General features: G+C 36.5%; 4 protein-coding genes across 4 annotated transcripts; 3 read left to right on the forward strand and 1 right to left on the reverse strand.

The window, feature by feature from the left end:
• Positions 1-1,285: 1,285 nt before the first annotated feature.
• On the forward strand, positions 1,286-8,375 carry LOC114541823 (actin-related protein 3). The gene is made up of 16 exons (XM_028561637.1): positions 1,286-1,475; positions 2,371-2,426; positions 2,518-2,592; positions 2,977-3,026; positions 3,324-3,365; positions 3,453-3,521; positions 3,597-3,642; positions 4,074-4,123; positions 4,650-4,757; positions 4,952-5,095; positions 5,551-5,661; positions 5,824-5,886; positions 6,359-6,451; positions 6,818-6,943; positions 7,411-7,494; positions 7,652-8,375. Exons 1-16 carry the CDS (start codon positions 1,426-1,428, stop codon positions 7,745-7,747), a joined length of 1,263 nt encoding a protein of 420 aa, XP_028417438.1. The 5' UTR covers positions 1,286-1,425; the 3' UTR covers positions 7,748-8,375.
• A 362-nt stretch (positions 8,376-8,737) lies between these two features.
• Positions 8,738-12,020, forward strand: LOC114541825 (diphthine--ammonia ligase-like). Its single transcript, XM_028561639.1, has 9 exons — positions 8,738-8,845; positions 8,925-9,019; positions 9,529-9,713; positions 9,905-9,978; positions 10,318-10,436; positions 10,570-10,634; positions 10,757-10,848; positions 11,154-11,252; positions 11,578-12,020. Exons 1-8 carry the CDS (start codon positions 8,823-8,825, stop codon positions 11,245-11,247), a joined length of 747 nt encoding a protein of 248 aa, XP_028417440.1. The 5' UTR covers positions 8,738-8,822; the 3' UTR covers positions 11,248-11,252; positions 11,578-12,020.
• Positions 12,021-12,075: 55 nt separating this feature from the next.
• Positions 12,076-19,039, reverse strand: LOC114541822 (TGF-beta receptor type-1-like). Its single transcript, XM_028561635.1, has 8 exons — positions 18,798-19,039; positions 16,299-16,574; positions 15,506-15,739; positions 14,949-15,167; positions 14,585-14,839; positions 13,636-13,854; positions 13,327-13,460; positions 12,076-13,174 (listed from the first exon to the last, which is right to left on the reverse strand). The coding sequence occupies exons 1-8, from the start codon at positions 18,862-18,864 to the stop codon at positions 13,049-13,051; spliced, it is 1,530 nt and encodes a 509-aa protein (XP_028417436.1). The 5' UTR covers positions 18,865-19,039; the 3' UTR covers positions 12,076-13,048.
• A 361-nt stretch (positions 19,040-19,400) lies between these two features.
• On the forward strand, positions 19,401-24,110 carry LOC114541824 (fumarylacetoacetase-like). The gene is made up of 13 exons (XM_028561638.1): positions 19,401-19,567; positions 19,686-19,796; positions 20,719-20,805; positions 20,946-21,030; positions 21,214-21,304; positions 21,435-21,532; positions 21,679-21,731; positions 21,876-21,929; positions 22,363-22,408; positions 22,627-22,757; positions 22,870-22,945; positions 23,110-23,258; positions 23,745-24,110. Exons 1-13 carry the CDS (start codon positions 19,487-19,489, stop codon positions 23,940-23,942), a joined length of 1,260 nt encoding a protein of 419 aa, XP_028417439.1. The 5' UTR covers positions 19,401-19,486; the 3' UTR covers positions 23,943-24,110.
• The last annotated feature ends 355 nt before the right edge of the window (positions 24,111-24,465 follow it).

The following is a 24,465-nucleotide window of genomic DNA, read 5'->3' on the forward strand; positions in this document are numbered from 1 at the left end:
GTCAACCTAAACACACAAATTCATTGATGCGGCAGGGTCACTAGGCAACCTTAGTAATTTAATCCCATGTTAAAATTGGTTATAATCCAATATTAAAATTGGTTGTAAGCTTCGCTTTATCGCTTATACGCAACGAAAATTTATTTCAAAGCTTTGTTTAAAACGAACAGTGTAAACAAGGGTCTTGTTTCTTCTTCCGTGATGTCAGTACGGGTGTACGACTCAATATGTAAAAAATACAAATTATATTTGTGCTGTTTTCAGTTTGGAAGTGGTTCCCTGTAGAAGTGATACGCATAAATAGATAAAGCATACCCTAACCAACCCATATTCTGAAGGCAAACATGATGCAATCCTGAATGGCCAAAAAATATTTACAAACTTCGTACAAGAATTTTTTTTACGTACTTTGGAGTTTGGATTGATTGTACCTCTGCTTTCGAATAAAATATTCGATGTTATAATCAAACCCGGTAATATTTAGGCGAAAAGGAATGCAAAATCGCAAAAAAGAGTCTATAAAAAGTACTGTAGTTTATTGAAGTGGTTGTGGTTAGAATATTCGCAGAAGAAAAGTTGACGCTGGTGAATGAAATCAGTGACTGGTCGCCCGAACCGTCTGTAGGTTGACGCCCTTGCCGCAGTAACTAACCTGGTAACTATCCTACCCTTTGTATGGTGTAACCGCGTGTAACAGATTGTAGAATTTCGTGTGAAACGAAAGAGTCCCTTCAAATTTCTGTTCAATAATCTGCTTGTCTGATGTCTAATGCGCGGGCACGACATGCAAAAAAAACCCGAAAAAAACCCCGAAAAACTTCCTCAAAATGTACCAAGGCAAACATTTACTTTCGTCGTACTTTTTTAAAATGTACTAATTCAAATAGTTTTGAGCACTCTTTCTTAGACGACTAATATGTGCTGACATTTATATAAACAATCCTAAGGAGCGATTACTTTATAAGGTAAGAAAATCGTTTCGCTTTTCTCTTTCAGAAATAAAAAGTTTTAAAACTGAAACGAGTGAGAGAACTAGGTCTAGTTTTTTTGACAACTCTTGATTCGTGCGAAAATAAACAATGAAAGGAACGAAAGATTGCCCATTTGCCCATTGTTAAAAGTATGTTCCAAAGCGCACTTCCTTCTCTAAGGGTACTTAAAAAGGAACGCTTAAAAATGACTTTAATTGGATTTAATTACAGTTAAATTTGAAAGGAAATGTTTGAGTCTTCGTGAGGATTGGAGGCCATATTTGTCTACCCAGAATGCAGTGCTCCGGATCCTCCCCAATCGTCCTGGTCGCCATCTTGCTGTCTGGCTTCCGCCTGTGATAACCTCGAAGTTTCAACCTTTATATCTCACGAAAAACAACGCTATTTTCAATAAGAACACGGAGTTATAAGCCGACAGAATTCTTCAACCACTATGTCTATTCAGGGCAGGCTTCCTGCTTGTGTTATCGACAATGGAACTGGGTAAGTCAAATGCTCTTGTTCATTTTGCCAAGTTCCGGGGATATAATGAACTCCCTAAAAGTTTATTTCTTGCTTTGCGTGCTTGCATAGCATGTTTTCCAGCTGTTTGTTGCGATGTTTAATATGTATTTCAAGTGCTGTAGCTTTTTCAACTGTAGTTTCCGCGTGTAGATTTGTATATAACACCTATAAACTTAGCGATTCTTGCAAAGGCCGAAACACCCCAAAGTCCAGACAACTAGTTTATGTTTACTGAATTTTTCTATTAACACGTTCCGTATAGTCAATTTATTAATTAATATACCAAAACAACTAGATATATCTATTGCCATTGCAATAGCAGATAATCCTGGAGAAAAAGTAATTTTGCTTTGTTTTCCTACAAAACATTTTAATTGCCTCAGGACTCAGATTTTATTGGCCGAACCCTTCTCAAAAACTCAATGTGCACACTTCAAGGTTTGACATGTGAAAGTGAGCATAATATAAGTGATATTTCAAGCATATTTCTGTTCCCAAAACTTTTTCCAACTTTTCAAAATACACTGAAAACATTGCTGCTGGCTGAAGACTATAATTAGCGGTGGCAAGGCATGGTCTTAATTTGGGGAAGGGGGCTACGAAATGACGTTAAAGTGCATGTGTGTTGATATGTGTGTTGATATAATATTGAAGATTAAAAAACACAACATGCCTCCATAATGTAGTATTCATGGTCCAAATTTGCCCTTGAGTAGATACATACCGCTTATATACAAATTAAAAGTGATTAAATCCCCCTTTAATTAGCAGCTAATTTGTGATAAAATGTCTTAATGAGATCATGAGCTGTTGCCAGGTAGATTATCTCCAATCCAAGGCTAATGTTCTAATTTGTTTCAAATACGAAATTTAGGTATACAAAAATGGGTTATGCTGGTAACACTGAACCACAGTTTATTATGCCATCAGGTAAGTTGTGAGATGCAATGGAATTTTGAATGTTTTTGAATGAACAGATTGAATAAACAGATTGAATACAAGAGCAAAATTCAATTTTTAGCCATAGCCATAAAGGAAACTGCCAAAATTGGTGACAAAAGTCAACGAAGAACAACAAAGGGTGTTGAAGATCTTGGTATGTGTGGAAAAAATTATTTTTGCTAAAGAAAAAAATTGGCTATTGTTTGAATTTATTTTCTTTCCAAGATGTACAGTTAAATTTTGATTTCATAAAAATCTATGAAGTTGAGGCGAATTTAATTGACATAAAAATAAATGTAATATCCTGTTAGAATCATAAGCTTTGACTAATGATGGAATTGAAATCCTGTTTATTGGGATTTCTTGCAACTTTATCATTTTATTAAACTGTATTTTTAAAGTGAAATTATTTTATTTTTGAGATCAATGAGATGTATTAATAACTGCATGTTTAGCCTGATTTATTTCTTCCATATCTGTCTTTGCAAAGAGAGAGAACATAGAGTACATTGATAAAGTGTATCTCCACTTGGTTTAGATTTTTATATTGGAGATGAAGCAATTGAAAAGCCACAATACAGCACAAAGGTTTGTATACCCATTATTTAGCTGTTGTCTATAAAGGTTTTCATGGCGGCTATCTTTGTGGTCAACTTCAAAATCCCGCCTTTATTAATGTATGCATGTTCCTTGTGGGAACTTTGAAGTTGACCACAGGAATGGCTGCCATGAAAAACCTCTATTGCTTTTTACAAACATTTATGCTATACAAAATGCAATTCTGCATAAGGTCTATGCACGTTAGCAATTTATTGGTTGAAATCTAGAAGTACTAAGATATTGATTTAATATTGATTTTTATCTCAATAAATTTTGTATTTATAGTGGCCAATTCGTCATGGCATCGTGGAAGATTGGGATCTGATGGTATGATATTCATTTTAAGTTTTTCACAAACTTTTACAACAAAACCTCAATTTCTTGTTACAAATATTCATCAATACCTATTTTTAGGAGAGATTTTGGGAACAGTGTATATTCAAGTATCTTCGTGCTGAACCAGAAGACCATTATTTCTTACTGGTAACTTTAGCTTTTCTACATTGTGATAAATACATTTCATGAGTTTATTGTTAAAATGTAAATCTTTTTTTTTAGACTGAGCCACCTTTAAATACTCCAGAAAACAGAGAATACACTGCTGGTAATTAAAGCTATGTTATAATAATGGATAAGTTATTAAAAAGGTTTTATTAATTTTACCTGTGACATGCTGTATGCCCAGTGATGAGAATGTCATGTTTTTCCACTGTTACTACAGGAGTGACACCTAGACCGTAGTTTAGAACCAGAAGAGTATTCACTATATCCTAACATTTCTATGTTTATGAGTCTGGAATAATCTTCATGCCAGAGGCTCAGTCAAATGCAGATAATGCAGGATCATCTTTCTAAGGGGTATATTTTTCGGGGGAAGCTGAATTCTGTTAGGAGGTGTAAAATTGTCTAGGGATGGTATCCCCTGCACCTTTTGCACCCTTTTTCGATCGATTTCAATATATAATTGGGAAACACTTGCAAAAACAGCAGAACTTTTTTCAAGTGCATAAGGTTGTTTTTTTTTATTTCTTATAGAAATCATGTTTGAATCTTTCAATGTCCCTGGTTTATACATTGCAGTACAAGTAAGAGCACTTTGTTTACCAGATTTGCATCTACGTTATTCTCTGATATTTGCCAGGCAGCAGTCCCTTGTGGTACATAAAATAAGATCTACAGTTCAAATGTTACACTGGTTTCTAATCTTGTATATAACTTTGAGAGACCTGAAAAAAGTTGAACATTCAAAGTTTTAAAGCAAACACCAGTTGGTTAAAACTAAATCTTAACTAGTGTTAATCAAGCTTACAAGAACCAGCAAGGTTCCACCTAAAGACAAGGATTTTTTTTCGATATTTTGCATGACAGGCAGGGAAAGAAATTTGCCTTCATACAAATTTATTTCCGTTTTTGTTGTGCTATATTAAAATGCAGTTGTATCTACGGTTGTAATGTGCTGACAATCACATTATACAAATCAAACCGCTGCAACAGACATATTGAGTAAAGATTGAACCGTTAAAGAGTGTACATGGTTGATTGCATAATTTATGAGTGGTGGTAGTCATGTTGTTATTTAGTGTAATTCCTTTCATTTATCACCAAATCTAGGCTGTGCTTGCTTTGGCCGCATCCTGGACTTCCCGTCAAGTTGGTGAAAGAACTCTGACTGGTACCGTCATTGACTCTGGTGATGGTGTCACCCATGTGATACCAGTGGTATGTTCAAGACTAATTTTTCAAGACTTTTTGTGTGGCAATAGGCTTTAAGATTAGTGTTTATTCTAATAATGAAGTTAAGATAAGGATTTGTGTCTCTAAAAAAAGTAAAGTACATAGGGCTATGTTTCTCAAGAGTAAGAATAATTCTTAACAGTTTTAACACTGGTTTAAACCATTTCTCTTGCATATAGGCTGAAGGCTATGTCATTGGCAGCTGTATCAAGCATATTCCCATTGCTGGACGAGACATCACATACTTTGTACAACAGATCTTGAGGGAGCGAGAGATTGGAATCCCACCAGAACAGTCTCTGGATACAGCTAAGACTATAAAGGTACATACTACAGCTCTATGAAAGACTAGTGCTCATGACATATGACAATAGTGGGAACGCCTGTTGATGAATGCGAACGAGTGGACCAGTTACGGATGTTCAAATGAGGGCACTTATACATCCAAGCATTCAAAGCTGTTTGCTCGTTTGCCCATTAAAAATAGCCTTCACATGCGTTATAAAATGTGTTATAGCATGATCATGTTTCCTATTGCACAGCGGCAGAAGAATAATTGTGGAATCCTATCCTATTATTCGCGTAAGCTTGTGCTACATGAAGTTTCAGTCGTATCCTACGGTTGGGAGTACCACGTTCCAGTATTACCAACAACACATGACTGAGACATTGCTGACTTAGTGTCCGACATTGCTGACTTAGTGTCTGATGTAGGTCCGACTAAAACCATCACTGTACCCAGTCAGATACATTACAACGCTTTTGCATTACTTTATAGGAACGCTGGGGATACATCTGTCCTGATGTCGCCAAGGAATTTGCCAAATACGACGCAGACCCCGACAAGTGGATGAAGAAATTTGAGGGAATGAACTCTGTCAATAAACAGGTCAATATGCGCATACAAAATACTTATACTGCCCAAAAGAGAAACACAATTTTAGATCGGATTTAAGTCTTAAAAATATACCATCTGAATCCCTTGGGGAGTAACATTTAGTAGTGCCTATAATGAAGTTATGACTTTCATTGCGTACTTTTGTTATTTTAGAAATTCTCCGTTGATGTTGGTTATGAAAGATTCTTAGGACCGGAAATCTTTTTCCATCCAGAGGTGAGGTTCTAGCGCAAAAGAGTGATATATGGACAGTTGTGTTTCTTTCTTTTACTGTGTGTAGTGGAGGAAAGCAGGTGTAGAATTGTGTCTAGTATAGGGTTAGCCCCCTAGATTTCACCATCATTGCCAATTAAATTGGATTTCGTATTCTGATTTTTCTAGTAGGTACTCGAATTTTGCATTGGGGGTTGCACCTCCATTTTCCCCTGTAGAGTTTAAGATTTGTCTAAACAAGAGTGCCACTTCTCTCCCTCTGCCATCAGCGAGAGTTACTTCTAAATGCTTTGGATTGTTAAAATCACAGTATGATGAAGTTCTATATTCTGAATTTTTGTGTGGAGGGAGGTTTAAATCATTCAACAGGGAGGGGGCATGCCCTTACTCCCCTTTCCTAAGGATAATACGATTAACGAAACCAAACGACTAGAAGTATCCGTTAGAAAATAGTCGTTGATTGACATCCCTTTAGTTCTCCAATCCTGATTTCACAACACCAATCTCAGAAATCGTGGACACCGTTATCCAAAACTGTCCAATCGATGTCAGAAGACCATTGTATAAGGTTGGTACTGTACTTTGTAGAGTGTTTCGGCATGCACTGCATGAGTACTTATATAGTGTTTATTTTGATCAAGCACAGCGGCAGAGGAATAATTGTGGATCTTTTGCCAATTATTCTCGTTTTGTTTGTGCTATATCAATTCCGAGTTGTATCCTACGGTTGGAAATAACATCTTCTGATATTGCCAACAACGCACAACTCGAACATTACGTTATTTCTACGCTGTTCATGGATAATTCTATGGACAATCGCGTGTAGCACTATCGCGTTAGTGGGTTTGTCAATCGCCCTAAATTTGTCCGTGTTACAGTACATGTGCGTGAAGGCTACACAGTAGGTTTTGACCAGCTGTATTTGTTTTTCAAGAATATCGTGTTGTCTGGTGGTTCTACAATGTTCCGAGATTTTGGCCGTCGTCTCCAGCGCGATGTGAAGAGAGTTGTTGATTCTCGTCTCAAGTTGAGCGAGCAACTGAGTGGTGGACGTATAAAGGTAGGGATTATAAAGATTTTCCTTGCAACTCAATATACTATAGCTTACGATAGAATACAGTACTCTTATATTGGAATATCGGTACCTTACTCTAGGATGCGGTGTGTCTTACCATAGCATAGCCATGCCACATCAAACTCTAGGATATTTTATAATAGCATAACATACAGTGTAGCATATAGCATAGCATATATCATACTATACCATACCATAGCATGGCTTGGCATACCAAAGAATAGCACATACCTTAACATATCATATCTTAGTAATCTTATTATAGCGTACAGTACCATAGAATACAGTTTACTATACTATACCGCACAATATTATACCATACCGACCATATTATACCATACCATACTTCAATTTACCACATTTTAATATAGCATGCCATACCATCGCATAACTTGACAAACCACACCATACCAAAATTTAAATTGCTGTATTAATTTTCTACTTCATCTTAGCCCAAACCAGTGGATGTCCAAGTTATTACTCATCACATGCAACGATATGCAGTTTGGTTTGGTGGTAGTATGCTTGCTTCGACTGTAAGTATTTGAAAATATTTTAACTCATATGAAAGGTAGTTAGTGCAAACCTCTTTGCATAGAATCGTTTTAATACATTAAAACAAGTATATAAATAGTCAAAAAGGAGTATAACCTTTATTCTGTTATTAACAAGTACACAACTTTTATTTTACAGCCTGAATTCTATTCTGTATGTCACACGAAAGCCCAATACGACGAAATCGGGCCAAGTATTTGCCGTCATAACCCCGTATTTGGCGTCATGAGTTAGAGCCAGAATGTTGTAAATGCCAGTTAATATGAATTCAACTTAGATACACATTGCTATATGATAAAATCCACCGCAAAATATTAATGTCAGACAGTTGTTCGTGCCACGTGATTAAAATTTGGTAATTAAAGACTATCTGGCCTGTACAGTACCACACAGAAGCAACCTACTTTATGGTTGTAACGTGTTCACCAAAAACGCGGTTACTTTTAGGTGGTGCTGTACAGTATTACTGTTGAAAAATTGGCAGTTTCAAAATAGTGTTTGTTCGTGTTTTTAAGGTCGTTTTTTTTAGAATTCATTTTAAATTGATAGCAGAACAGAATTCGAAATTTGCACTAGCTGTTGACTGTTGTTTCAAGACGGCTAATGCAGCTTAGAACGATTTAATTTCAGTGATCAGCACTATTTATCATTATAACAACTGCCAATCTTTCAACTGTAAATGTAATGTACGACACAGTACGATTAAAAGTGTTTTGTAATTGTTATGAAGATATTTTTGAAGTAAAGCCATTTATTACTTAATCTATGTCTAGAATCCACAAATCTAATCCTTAATCTAATAATCCTTTATTGTTAGTGTTAGTGTAAGGCTAGGTTTACAATTAAGATTTTGATCAATTCAGATTGCTAATATCTCTAATATAGAAACCAGGAAATTTACTTAGTTTTGCTGCGATACTCGTCTTTTGATAGATGTAAACGAGCGAAGAGTTACGAGTGCTCTCATTTCCCTGATAAATAAGTGCCCGTATTTGAACATCCGTTACTTCTCAATCGTTCACATCCATCTAAAAAAGAAAGTGTCATCTGATCTAGAATCTAAGCAAAAATTGTGAAATGTGTAAAATAGTACTGGCCTTTACTGGCTATGGGAAGAACTCACCCCGTTTAGCGTTCGTGTTCAATGCGTTCGTTTTGTTGGGATCGTTTCGTTACGTGTCAACCGAAAAGGAACTGGGACGACAGCGATTCACGTGATGTGATGGAGGTTATGGAGGTATTTTCAATTTCTTGCTAAAATGTGATTTCTTTTCACGTTCCTTCGTTGCAATTTTTCCCTTCTTAAGTTATGAAAGTCGTGGCGCTAGTGAGGTAAACATCTCTCCCTATCTTATACTGGATTGTTTGGCTTATTTCTAGCTCTTAGATATGTTTTATTTCGTTTTTATAGCGGTGGGAAGGACAGTTGCTACAACATGATGCAATGTGTTGCTCATGGCCACGAAATAGTGGCGTTAGCTAACCTAAAACCGCCGGAAAATACAGGTGTGTTTATAGCGTAGAGGTTACACTTCCTTACGAAGTATGGTTTGCTTGAATAAGTTCACGTTATGTATATATCTCAGTGCACATCGTTTGATGTTACAATTGTTTTATTTGATTACAACATGCACACACGTGTTTGTCCCTTTAAAGATGGTGACCCGTCGATCGTGTCTAAATAAACCTCAGCATGTGTTGCAATTTTTAATCTACCCATTTTGTGTCTAAATTTTTGAACTGCTCTAAGCTCACAAGCATTGCATGTCTGTCATATTTTCCATATGGGAGTATTGTTAATGTGGATGTCTCTATTGAACTTGAGATTCTTGTTTTTCATTTAGAGGGGATATTGGAAATTTTTAGGTGCATGGTCAGGGTCTTTTGGGAGGGACAAAAAATGGTGTATTAGTCCTTCAAAACTGGCTCCCCTGGATCAAAGTTTGGAGAAATAAAATAAAAGAATGCCTTTTTGTGACAGAACTTCATTGTTTTAATGCAATTTGTATTGCCAGATGAGATGGACAGCTACATGTATCAAACCGTTGGTCATGATGCAATAGAGCTTTACTCCGAGGCCATGGACTTGCCCTTATTTCGACGTACAATTCAAGGAAGTCCTGTTGAACAGGGCAAAGACTACATTGTCAATAATGAAGATGAAGTTGAAGACTTGTATGAGCTGCTAAAAGAGGTTATGGTAAGTAATGGAGTATCTGTGCTTTGGAAAACTCACAAAGTTTACCATCTTTAAATATTTCTTTAAAGTCCGCTCCATTTGAATATGAAGACTACCTTTTATGCTTACTATGTGAATGAACTCAAGCGATCATTATTGGATGTGCAAAAGTTGGCTTCGCTAATGGTTTTTTTTCCACATTGATCTTTTAGGCTGAAGTCCATATCGAGGGTGTTTCATCTGGTGCAATATTATCTAATTACCAAAAAGTCAGAGTTGAAAATGTGTAAGTTTCTCAATCATAAAGCTCTCAGTATATACACTGGAATTGCGAGTTTTGTTTCTGTTTGAGCACCTATGAGTTGCATTTTTCCAAGTGAATAAACTGTAGGGTTGCAACAAAGCCAGAGACTTTCTAAAGGGTTTTCTTTAGAATGCCTTTCAGCTAGTACCCTTAAGATGTGTGATAGGAATTGTATGGTTATAGTTTTCATTTTGAAAATAGTCCTCTGCATGTATGTATAATAGCTGACAATACTCATTCGCTAAAAAAAAAGTTACGCAATACTTGGTAGCAAAAGAGAGAAAATGGCAGCAATATTTAATGGGTTTTATTATAATTCAGGTGTTCACGTCTGGGTCTAATCTCTTTGGCCTATCTTTGGGAGAGAGATCAGAAAAAGCTTCTCAAAGAGATGATTAATTCACAAATTAGTGCCATTATCATTAAAGTTGCCACAATGGGTAGGTGAAACATATTTTGGGTTTACTCTACTATCTTATGACCTTAAGTCTAACAGAGACTGTTGTTTAAGAAAAGAGTACACACACCCCCTGTTCTGCCATCTATTTCTAACTCTGTCACTTGGTTTTGAAGGTTTAGAGCCGAATAAACATCTTGGAAAAACCATATCTGAAATGCATTCTCACCTTCTTAAAATTGTAAGTCTGATCAATCTGAACTTAAATATTTCACCTGGCATATTGTGAGACGTACATCTTGTTTTTTGTAAGTATTGACATTTGACATAAACTATTTTGTTTACAAATGATTTTCTTTCTAGAATGAGAAGTTTGATTGCAACGTTTGTGGTGAGGGCGGGGAATATGAAACATTTACACTGGACTGCCCATTATTTAAGAAAAGAATTGTGATGTAAGTGAAGTGCCAAGCCAAGTTATAGCTAGTAGGATATTTGCTTTTCAATTTACTGTTTTAAATTTTTAAATTATTGGCAGCATGGCAAAAGTCAAAGGTGTACCAACCTCACACAAATGCAACACATATGATTTTCTCCCTTGATATTTTTTAAGGATATAATAAAATACTTGTTGCACAGCAGTCGGTCACAAAAATGGTCATGACAGCATACATTTCAAGGATTTTGCAAGCTGTCTATATTGCAATAAACGTTCTAACTCTTCTCAATAAAAGTCTTAAATTTTATTTCATTTTTCCAGCGATTCACAGGATGTAGTCATTCACTCTGATGATGCATTTGCTCCGGTTGGTTATTTAAAGTTTAAAATGATGCACCTGGAAAACAAAACTTAATTCAGGTAGAATTAATTTACATTAATTCATTAAAAGCAAAAAGTAATCTAGTCCTGGATCAGAGTCCCTGGTCCCAGATGATACTACAGTAAACACATTGCAGCTTGTTTAAAAATTATTGGGGCCGGTTGTTCCAAACCTGGTTAGCTTAACCCAAGGTTAACTCCAATTTTTTACTCCACTCAAATCCAACTCCGAACAATGGGCAAACTTAAAAAACTTATCCAAACTGGCAGTGAAAGTGTGAAACCACATCCTTGTAACAAAATTACACTTAAAACGAAATCTTTTTTATATATACAAATCTAATGTGGTTAATTTTTTATCAAGGTTAAAATGACACTTGAGTGGATGATATTGTTGCCATATATGGTTGCACATTGTTTGGTCAAGTCTTCTGCCATGGTTCCCATGCAAGAAAGGGTGTAAATGAAAGTTTTGAAAGTGGAAGTGACTCACTCGGTGCACTCAACTAAGTTAGTAAGACAGCCAAGACAGAGTAAATGGAAAGTAAGTCTTTGTGTGTTAAAAATAAGTTTTAAGTAATGATACTTGTGCAAGGTCGATGCTCTTCATGCAGTTATACCTATACGATAAAGAATATAACTGGACCAATCATGTTTTCAAAACAAGGCTGTTTAACTGGTGTTGCAAAAATTCGTCGCATGCGCATGGGGGCCTGTCAAACCGAAAAACTACATAGATTAGGTTCCAAAATACAATTCTTTGCGAAATTAAATTGGTTACGATAGCAGTGTTTGAAATGTTTAATACTTTACATCAATATAATTTTGTGAATATGTTTAGTTCTAAGAACTATAGTTCTGACATAAATTCGAAACAGAAAAATATAACTACTTCCAGAGACATTAAGAAACAAAATACTATTATATACTAGCAGTACGGCAATGAATATTAGGAAGCGCTCACGTCTTAAAAATTTGCCTTTTGACCTTTGGTAACCTTGGACTTGGTCTTCGTAGCTGTGAGTAAGCCCAGTGCGTAAAAAGCCTATTAAAGCAATAAAGGTGATTTTCAATGCTGAAATGGTCAAAAATGGCTAAAAACGAATGACGTACAGTAGTGGTATATATGAAACCCTTGCAAAAAGACTTGTTTGAAACCACCTTTTTCGTATTTTAAGAAGCTTTAATAGTCCAAAATTTAAACAAGGCGTTTGTTCACATTACGACTGGGTATCATTTTTTAAAGACATTCAGGCGCGACTTCCCCTTTTCCCGTACACATAACAGCTAATTTATATATGTAACGTTCAAAAAATACCTATATATAATATATACACTTGAACACCTCTCTCTCTCTCTATTGGTTTCTAACAGGGGCGGGTGCAACTATACATTTAGCTTCTTAAATGCAGTAAATACAAGCGAAAATTGCTACTAGTAGCTACTAGGTGCCCTGAAAACTCAGTGGCGTAAATATTAGGATAGGGGGGAAAGTTTTAAGGCTTCGCCTATATCCATGTACGATTTCTATCATACATCTCGGGATCATGTATTTCATTAGCAACCTTGGTTGCCCAGTTTTGGCTGAGTTAGCTCTCCTAAATCTACGCCACTGTTAAAACTACTTCCTATATGGCATTGGGTATGGTTAATATGACTTGGTCAATAGTATTTGCATTGTTTTGTTCAGAAATTCTCTCTCTCTTCAAAAATACCACCATTCTTGAAACACAGCCACGCGCTTAAATCTTCATCAAGTTCACTTTAAAAGACGGCGAAGTATAATGTCGACATATATCCCCTTTCGCTCAAGCGACGGCTTCCTCCGTCTCATTTTATACATCCACTGGGTCGTTGGATCTCAGATTGATCAGAGTTTTCTTCACTCGCAGAGCTGGAAGTCGGGCGGCATTGCATTCATACCAACATTCTTTCATAACCTTGCCAATCCCCTTCATGACCTATGGCAATAGACAAAAATGTGTTGGTGTACATTATTATACGTTCATCTAAGTCTCGTGCGATTTTCTTGGAAATTTTGGCCCACGATGGTGTAACAATTCACGCATGCAATAGACAGAAACACCGATACGATTATCCGCACGTATCTTACCGGATTTTGTTCCCATGTCTTCGGAGTCTCCGGTCGGAATTTCTCGACACAAACAGTCTCCTTCATTTCTTCAATGCTGGGATCAGACTGAACTTTCTCGTAGAACGGCAGCTGATACTCCTCGCTCGGGTTACCTGTGGAAATATACGCAACGGTCTGAAAATCGTGCAACGTTCGACCCCGGAGAAGAAAATAAAGATCTTCTAAGATAGAGTTGTGAAGATTATGTGATAGAGTTGTGATAGAGTTGTGTAGACAATGTGCTACAAACTTCACAACATATGAAAGGATAAACGATCATTTCCATACCTGAGAAGGCGCATCGCCTTGCAATCTCCCAAAGAACCAATCCCATGGCATAGATATCGATCTTTTTGAATTCGTGGAAAGTCTTGGGTTCTGTGTCGTCCAGAATTTCTGGCGCCATGTAACGTTTCGTTCCAACACGGCTGCCGGAAGGCAGGTCAAATGAGTCGCTGCCAGCATCGTAAAATACTGCAAGACCCAGGTCGGCAATACAGCACGAGCCTTTGAAAAACAATACACATTTGCTCGATTATGAAAGTTAGTTGGAAATATACTGAGTGAATGGGATGCGGTATGGAACATTGAGGACTTTTTCATTGCAGTTGAAAATGGGTGTTTTGAAAGTGTAGTTACAAAATTAAAGAGAAAGACACAATTAGTGCGGAAAACACTTAAAAATAATGAAAAGATAAAGAAGTTTCGTCATCACTCGATTATTACCTAGAGAACATCGATATATTTCAAAATCATGAAAAGATAATTGAACATTTTGAAGATTGGATCATAAATGATTAACTGGCATGATGGCTGAACGATATGAAAAACATTGATATAAAAATAATGAAAAGATAAAGGAGTTTCGTCATCACTCGATTATAACCTAGAGATCATCGATATATTTCAAAATCATGAAAAGATAACTGAATATTTTGATGATTGGATCATAACTGGCATAATTGATCATGACTGAACGATATGGAAAACATTGATATAAAAATAATGAAAAGATAAAGGAATTTTATCATCACTGGGTTCACGACCTATGGAAGAGAACATCGATCTATTTCAAAACAATGAAAAGATAATTGAATATTTTGATGATTGGATCATGACTGAAACGGACACAGGACAGCGATGTTTTTCGCATATTCCCAAATACTCAAATATGCCATTCAGACGTTTTCCGTAACAAATGCAAGGAGTAGCTACGTGTTCAGAAGCAGGAATTTACCGTCATTTTTCACCAGGATATTACGGCTCTTCAAATCTCTGTGGGCGATGGCAGGTTTTCCTTTAGTTCCACGAACTTCCATGTGGAGATGAGTAAGTCCTGAGGCAACGGAAATCGCCATGTTCAGCATAGAGTTGACATTCAGTTCTTTCACGTTGGTAAGATAGTCGCAAAGCGAACCATTTTTGTGGTAATCTGTCACCAGCCACAGCTGAGTCCATGTACCGTTGTCTTTGTTGTCGGCAGCGATGAATCCTAGGAAAAAACGCGAGAAATCTTTAACTAGAGCATATATGAAGGCAAAACTATCCATTAGTTAAATGAGCAGTTTTAAAAAAAGTTTTAAAAACGTCAATTAACCAACCTAGGATGTTTTCGTGTCTCAACATGACCGTCTGGTAGATCTCCGTCTCTCGTCGCCACGAGCATTCGTCTCGAGTGGAGAATATTTTCACGGCGACATCTTCGCCTCGCCATTTTCCACGATACACTTCGCCGTACCGTCCTTTTCCAATGCAATCGTGCAAAACGACTTGTCTCGCAATTGTCCTTTGGATCAACAAGGGAAGACCTGAACCGCTTCCTATGTAACCAAGTTAGATGAAAAACGTTATCGTAGGTAATGTTACTGTATATGCAACCTTTTCTATGTTTCTACATCACGAGGGACGGGCTTCAAATAACTTGGTATGCTATGCTATGCTATGCTATGCTATGCTATGCTATGCTATGCTATGCTATGCTATGCTATGCTATGCTATGCTATGCTATGCTATGGTACGGTATGCCATGGTACGGTATGAATTACGAGAAAAGCCTTGGGAATTTGCACTAAAAATTACCGAAGTGAATTTGGCATGATTTTAAATCTTAGGAATAAGAGTATTATAGTCTTAATAAGGCAGGAAATCTCAAACCAACCTGAATATGTTTGATCATATTCAATAATTTCCTGGATAGATTCAGGCATTTTGTTCTCCCCAACTTCTAAATCACTTTCGATAAGATTTTTGTGAAGCATAGATAAACGTCTGTCTCTTAGGTAGATAAAAAGCATGACAGCAAGAGTAATCAGGCAGACTGGTGCAGAGATGCATATAGCGATGATCACGGTACGACCATAACCAACATATACCACTTTTGTCATCTGCTCCGCTGAAACAAAAGGTTTATATTACAATAAATGAGGGCAAGACAAACTTCTCCTAAACTTGGAGGATACACCGTGTGAAGTTTGTATTGAGTGGGAACTTCATGTCAAGGAATTGTGTGCATTAGAGAGGAGGAGTGTATTGAAAAAGGGTGTGCTAATTGGAGAGAGGCACTGGTATTGGAAGTGTGCCTTTTCATTAGAGAGTTGTTTATATGAAAGAAGATTCTTTATACAATGTATGTATTAGAGGGAAGTGTTCATATTACAGGGGTGTCTGTACAGTAGAGGTGTTCACATTAAACATGTGTCTATATTAGGAAGGTGTTTATATGAGGGAGGTGTCTGTGTTAGTGAGATGTCTGTATGAGCAAGCTGTTTGTATTGGGGATCTGTGTGTATCAAAGAGGTGTCCATTTGAGTATTAGGTGGTTGCCTGTATAAGTAAGTGACCTTAAGAGAGGATTGTGTTGTATTGAGGTGTCAGAGATATCAGAAAGGTATTACTGAGATGTTGGTATTAAAAAATGCTATTAAAAACACAATATGCAAAAAACAACTTACTAGGGTGTACTTTAGTTGTAGGCTCTGTAAAAGTGAAGGTCAGGTTCAATTTGGCATTGCACATATCCTCATTACAGCATTTGCCAATAAAATTGCTTGTGGGAACAGCATTACACATGAATAGGTGTGAATTATCATTGTCAACGCAACCAAGGTGGGGCTTATCCTTATTCCTATTCGTCAGGTACATATAACACGAAAGTTTCGTTTCACATTTGCCACTCTTTGTGAATGAGCTTTGACATACAAGTTTTTCACCCTTTGGCTTCATTATAGCTATAAATGCAGATAAAAAAATTCATTGCAGGTAAAAAAAAATTAAATTCATTAATTCTACAACTAGTAAAGGCATGGCTCAGTTGACAGGAGGCTTTTGGACAATTGTTCCATGAACATTAGCATATAAAAGCATTAGGCGTGTATGCATTGGTAGTTGGTGAGTTAGCCCTTCTTGCTATGACAAATATTTGCTATTTTTAGTACTTTCAATTTTTCGTAAACAATTTGAAACAATTATAACAACATACATCAACAGACCATTTGAATAATAAATCTAAAACCAGCTTTTGATTGATTTGCATCACCATATCAGATTTCTTAAATATCCCCATTCACAGGGGTTAACACAATATTTGCATTAGGGAATTCTGTCATATAAAAGGAGCTTTAAGGAGAGACTTTGGCAAATATTCTCATTAAGTGTGTAATCTGATGTTAGATAAGGATGAGAATTTTGAACACCCAGTTGCACCCATGTTTACAGCTTAGATCTTAATAATATGCTTTCCAGAAAGTTCCTTACTTGGCATAAAGCAAGGTTTCCCTGATTATGACATAATTGGGGTTAGTGGATGTCAGATATATGCACAAAATGAAATTCAATAGCCAAATTATCATATTTTCTGGAAGGGTGTGAAACACTGGTTCTATCATTAGCTTATCAACCAGATCATCAGCCCTATAGAAAACTGGGCATGCATGGTTTTTGGGATAAATGAATTTGAATGAAAATGCCCAGGTCAAATATCATTTCAATACCACAGGAAAGGAAAAAATAAAGACCTTTTTGGCAGATTAGCCTGGAGGCTAAAAACAATATTTACTATAGTGCTAAACTTTTATGTACAACAATTGAATACCATTGAGCAGACCTAAGCAGACCTATATCAATCACATGGCCACTTATAGATTATAATCCTGATATATTTCCTGACCCCCATGTCATAATAATCCCCGGAGTTATGAACCTCATTTCCTATTCTCACAGTTTCCTTCAAAGAATTGTTTTCTTAGTCTATAATACCTGTCCTAGATGAATACCAGCACTTCTGAAACCACAAACGCCCGTTTGAAAAAATTCACATATATTGATCAAATCTTTTTGAAAATATTCACTATTGCATAAAACGTCCAACATTTTAACCAAGTTGTGATCTATCAAAGGCGCAGATCTAGTCAAAAGGTCCAAAGAACTGTACTTGGGAAAAACCGCAAAAACAAGAATCACACGATGGCTTTTGAGAGACCTCGACATACGGCAAACAAACAAAACATTTTTAGGATATTCAAATTACCAGAATTTGTTTAAATATCGTATGAAATAGTTCGATTTAAAAAAAGTACTTAATAATAACGACAATTGCAACACAGTTTTAGTTCCACGGAAATTATCGGCAAAATCATGAATACATATTAATGTCAAACAAATGTCCTCTTGTATTGTATCGGTCTGTTCAATCCTTGCCGTTGTTTTCATCGCACGAGAGCAAATACTTTCACATTTCTTTGTACATTATACTGAACATGTTTTGATGATATCTTAGCAAACAATTGTACAAAAAAGGCCGGTAATATACCGATATAGTATGTGGCGGCGCATGCCTTATAACGATTTTTAAAGACAAGAATGTCGAGCGGACGGGAATGTTTTGCTTCACGCAGTTTTTCCAAGGCAGAAAGCTGTGCCTTGCACAATAAGCCGCAAACCTTCGTAGTTTGCCTTGAGGCCAAACCTCTGGGTCTTACAAATCGACTGCGTAGTAATATCTAGGCTATACATGGGGACTTTCAATAAGATTCCGTGACTCTTTGCAAGAAAATTATCCCTTGTTTATACAAAATGCCTTTTAGTTCGCACTGCTTTTATAAAGACTAATTCCCCGACTTTCCCGCTCAGGAACTCTAGTTTCCAAGTTTCTCTTTAATGCAGATACGTTTGCAATGTTCTCCTTTGTGGATATTGCATAAACAGTTATTTTTGCGTTTTTGCTTCAAGCATCTTACACAGAACATTTGATATCAATTTACGGTCCATCGTATGATCATGGCGATAAATCTACCTTCTTCGTTTAAACGAAACGTACAACTCATAGATAAAAACAGACGGCAAACTATTCAGCATGAATGAATAGTGTATTCTTTGAACTTAGTGTACATTTTTTTAATATCGTGACAATCCTATGACATTAAAACAAACGATGTTTTTAATAGCACACGCACCTTCGCTTCTCATGAGGGCACTTGTAACAACAATCAATGCGGCATAAAACCAACGATCGTTTGCCATTTTTGCTTTGTTCAAAGCTTATAAAGTTTACAGTATCTTCTCCCACGGTATCTTGGTCAAATCGCAAAGAGATCCTCTTATATAGATTCCCTGTTAGAAACCGTCCGACCGAGTTGAGAAAATAAACAGAATATTTCGGTGTCCGCCGCACAGGAAAAGCGATATAGTGTTACGTTTGCCTCTCGGGGAGAAAAATGCTAGGGTGGGCTATGCCCTGACGTACTTCCGATTTATTACTCTAACTAAATCGGATTAAGGGGAAGACGGAGAGGATTAGACGTAGGATTTGTATCGAAAACCTTAAGAGAGATGGATTATAGAGGGCGATTTGAAGGTTCCTCTTACCCTTTTTTCCTGTGGCTTAGCCCTTGTTTCGACTTTCCCCTCTTTAGGTTGGGCGCAGCCTTTCACACGATAATTCGACAGATGAGCACCCCCTCCCCCCATACCAAAAGGAGGTTATTTTCCCCATTTTTTTCCTTTTCCTGTTTTGGGTCCGCTGTGGCCTTTTTTATAAATTCCATACACGAGAAGAACACGTGGAGATTGCTAAATTGCTAATTATTGTTCTTGTTGGAATTTCTTCCTATAAGAGCTTCGAATTTTCACACTAAAATTCGAGATGTCTTTCATTACTGTGGCTCCTGATTCACATTTTCCCATTCAAAATTTGCCTTATGGCGTATTCTCCACATCCAGCGATGTAAGTTGGAAAGAGTGCTGTATACGAAGTATTTCTCAATATATGTACATTTGCAATGTACAATTTGCTTTTTATTGTCAAATTATGTTCTATATCTTGTCTCTCTTAACTTTTACAGAATACCCATCGTATTGGCGTTGCAATAGGTGAATATGTGCTGGACTTGAAAGCAATAAAACATCTTTTCAATGGACCGGTTATGCAATCACAACAACATGTATTTGAAGAGGTATGTGACTTTGTAGGAAGTGAAAGTTGATTATTTTTCCATAATTCGTCAGAGTTTAATGTGGGATTAGTATTTTTGGTTGCAAATCTATTAATTTTAGATTACTTTCACTAATTTGAAATCATTTTTTGAGCTAGGGGAAGGCTGGAGGTGTGGACATGGTGGGGTGGGTTTAAATGCCCCTGGGCATGTGATGTGATGTGGGAAATCTTCCTGCCAGTCTGATCCTTGAAGCATGTCCACTGATATTTTGACCCAGCTAATTTTGAGCAAGAATTTTAGCAGTTTGCATGTAACATTTGCTTACATTTCAAATTTAAGATCATAGCAAAATATCCCATAGAAATTAATATTAAGGTGCTGGTCATGCAGCCCCAAACTGTTTATTTTTTTTTCATAAAGCTTAGTCTAGAGCTTTTGTTATGTCCCCAAGTCTGTTATAATATCCATTTGTTAAAAAAAAATCATATTTAAAAAAACCCAAAGGCATTTGATAAATTTTGGTTAATTTAATATGTCTTAAGTACAACTCCAGTTAAATCTGAATTGTAAATCTTGAGTACAATACCAATTATTGCAGCATGATATGAATTGGAAGTACCTATATGAAAACACTCTATTGGTTAACAACTCAAATCTACACTGCAATTACTACTACTATTACTACTAACTACTATTACTATACTAACTACTATTACTACTATTACTACTAGTATTACTACTATTACTGCTAGTATTACTACTACTACTGCTAGTATTACTACTATTACTGATAGTATTACTACTATTACTGCTAGTATTACTACTATTACTACTTTTACTACTATTACTACTTTTACTACTTTTACTGCTATTGTAATTTATTTTGACTTATACATTGTTTCAGTGTACTCATATGCAGTATTATTGTTGTTTCCTACAGGCCACATTGAATAAACTCATGAGTCTTGGTTCAGCAGCATGGCATGAAACACGTCAAACATTGCAGTCCATTCTGTCAAAAGATCAGGTACAAATGGCCGCATATATAGCCGTATACAACCCTCATATATGCACTAAATATGCCATTCAGGTGATGAAATGGATCTAAGCTGTTCCACATAGACAATTGTGATCAACCTATTGGAATAATGGCTTTTCTGGTTTTAGGGTGTGTTAAGAGATAATGCAGAGCTGCAATCCAAGTGCCTTATTTCTAGAAATGAAGTGACTATGCACCTTCCTGCTAATATAGGTAAATGAAAGAGTTTTGAATCATAGCAATTGCAAAAGCAATATGTTATACCAACTGACAAACTTTTATAAACCACCTTCTACCCAACTCATTGGCCAATAGACTATTAAAGTATATTCACTAACCAGTAATTATAACCAAAACCTGATGGACATTTGTCAAAGAAATGGCTTTTTTCAACAGGTGACTATACTGACTTTTACTCATCTCGAGAACATGCTACAAATATTGGTACTCTGTTCAGAGGAAAAGAAAATGCTCTTCTTCCCAATTGGTAATTTGAATATTGTTTGCTGTATCATTTATGTCATATAACCCAATAAAAGAGGGTACTGACCATGAAATTCCTTTTTTCTATGAAAAGGTTCTTTCTAACTTGTAACTTGCAAAACTTCTTTTTTAAGGCTGCATTTGCCAGTTGGCTACCATGGTCGGGCTTCCTCAGTTGTCATATCAGGAACTCCTGTCAGGCGACCTGTGGGACAATCCAGGATGGTTGATGGTAAGTGAATTAGCCTTTATTGGAACAATTATAAATAGTTCTGCATTAACTATCCAATTGAATGTATATTTAATAAGATAATTGCAATACAATTGATTGAACATTCATTGACTTTTTAATTTGACGTGTTCAACATCTTTCTTTAGATAAACCTCCTGTTTTTGGACCTTGTAAAATTTTAGACTTTGAGTTAGAAATGGTGAGTTGTCATAAAATGTCCATAATGGAGAATTTAAAATTATGTACGTGTTATGTTTTAAAGGTTGTGTACTATAATTAAAACAGTAGTGTTTATAGACTCATGACCATACTCTTGACTTTGCTAATATTATTTGTCCCCCAGGCATTTTTTGTTGGGCCTGCGAACAACCATGGAGAACCAATCCCTGTCCAAAAGGTAATTGTAAAAACAAAATACTTTGATTATAAATTAATTTTGATTGTGGATTTGAACAATTTATGAAGGTGGAGACAAATGATCACTTAAAGACCAACCCAGATCATAATTGTATATTGACTATACCCTAATTTGTTCTACTGAACCACTTTCAGCGTTTAATTTATGTTCAAATATCACTTACGATACTCAATGCTTTATAAGCAAATACTATGTTTAAATATATAATATAATTTATGTTCAAGCAAGCTGATACTTAGATTCTAACCTTAATTTTAACAAAAGTTGAACTTTAGGGTACAAGCAAATAAGGTCAAAATAATTATACGTTTAAACCTTTTAGGAAATCCTTTTTGTGAGTGTGTTAAATTAAAAAAAAAGAAAATGAATGCTGTTTTTTTTTCTTAATTTCTATTTTATAAATCTATTGTAGGCCCATGAACATATTTTTGGAATGGTTATTATGAACGACTGGAGTGGTGAGTTTCCATTAAAATCTTCATGCTGAAGTCTTAAAAATGCCCATGCCGAATAGAAATTTCTTGTGGTTCAAAATTTTGATGTACAGCTGCATGTTTGGGCTAAAGTATTGGGCCAGCTGAACTCAAAATGATCATTTCAGCTTCAGGCATGTTATCACTATAGTTAGCCTTCCAGTTTCATATTGAGCTCACTGGTAATATTTTTTATTGTACAGCTAGAGATATTCAAAAATGGGAATATGTTCCACTTGGTCCCTTCTTGGCCAAGAACTTCTGCACAACCATCTCCCCATGGGTGGTCAGCATGGAAGCTTTACAGCCATTTATGGTCGCTAACCCAGTTCAGGTGAGATAGATGGTGCACACTGATATTATTGTTATATTGTATTTAAACCCCCTGTAACTTTGGGTATATTAGTTTGAATAGAGTTATACTGACACTGCTATTTCTTCGACAGGATCCACAGCCACTGCCATATTTGCGACATTCTGATCCATATTCCCTGAATGTTGACTTGGAAGTTGGAATCAAAGGTAAGAGTGAAAGCTAGAAGTCTGAAATGAAAGAGTCTGAAGTATATTTAGCCAACTGCAAACAATGCACAAATTACGTGTGAATTGTCACTGTCACTTCAGCTGAAGTAGGGTGGTATTTCCTATGCTATGCTAAAGCGATGTGATGTTTGTCGTTTATCTAGCGGAAGGAATGGACAAGCCCGCCGTGGTTTGCAGGTCAAATATGAAGAACCTGTACTGGACAGCAAAACAGCAGTTGGCTCATCACACCGTGACAGGGTGTAACGCCCGCCCTGGCGACCTCATGGCGTCTGGAACCATCAGCGGACCAGTGAGTATTGGCCAGATTAAAGCGTTGTAAAAGTATTACAAATTAAGTTCGGCATACGGAAAAGCACGCTATGATTGGTATCATAGTGTCACGTACCTGTGAAAGACCAATACGCCCGAGCTCGCTGAGGCCTGCGAGTAGTGTAGTGTGGTGCAGTAATTTCATCCAATGCTTAAGAACTTGTTTTAATGAAAAGAACCTGGCTTTCATGGTTCATTATGGATAGCTCTATCAGTTCTGAACTGTTCTTCCTATTAAAGTCCAGTAAGGCTCATCTCTTATTGATCCAATGTTACTACAGGAGGAAAGCTAAACTAAACTAACTTTACTGATACTGGATAACTCTATCAGTTGTAAACTGTTCTTCCCAGAGGATCAGTAAGGATCGTCTCTAAACTCTAAAGTGTTACTACAGGAGGAAACCTAAACTGAACTGGATCAGTGTGGATCAACTTTCATTGATAATCGTTTCAATGTATTTTCCAGACTCCAGAATCTTACGGCTCGATGTTGGAGTTATCTTGGCGTGGATCAAAGACGATCCCACTCGCTCCGGGGGTTGAACGAAAATTCTTGCAAGATGGCGACGAGGTCGTGATGAGTGCGCATGCGCAAGGAGATGGGTACGTGATTGGTTTTGGAAGTTGTGAAGGAAAAATCCTGCCTGCTTTGAACTTCCCTTGAGGTACGATGAATAGTGTGATTATATAAAACGTGAGAGATCCACAGTCAGAAAGGCTTTCAAAAGCCGTGATTTTGCGACTGACTGGTTATTTAAAAGTCAACTGAAAGTTATATGCGAATAGGTAATAAAATTATTCGAGATATTGTTGCTGGATCTTGTGTTTTTAAAGTGCGAATATGAGTCATTGAATTGCAATAAATGAAATCTCCGAGCATATTACATTTAGGGTTTAAGGTTTGAATACTAATCTGGTGTTCACACCGGGTTACAAGAGACAGTGGTGTGTTCAGTCCGTAATGTGAACAAACGCTTTGTTGACATTCGAACTGCTGTATTTCTCAAAATATCATGTACTGATATTCTGAATATTTAACACCATTTTTGCTCTTCTTGCAAATGGATTTGATGAAAAACGATGCGCCTGAATATGAGTTTTGTTCAAATAGAACAAAATCCCAATATGAAAATTGGAACCATACGGTTCCATACTTTGTAAAACCACAAATCAATTTGTAAACTTAC

Source organism: Dendronephthya gigantea, unplaced genomic scaffold (assembly GCF_004324835.1).
Source record: "Dendronephthya gigantea isolate DGI-Jeju-01 unplaced genomic scaffold, DenGig_1.0 000310F, whole genome shotgun sequence".
Taxonomy (NCBI): domain Eukaryota; kingdom Metazoa; phylum Cnidaria; class Anthozoa; order Malacalcyonacea; family Nephtheidae; genus Dendronephthya; species Dendronephthya gigantea.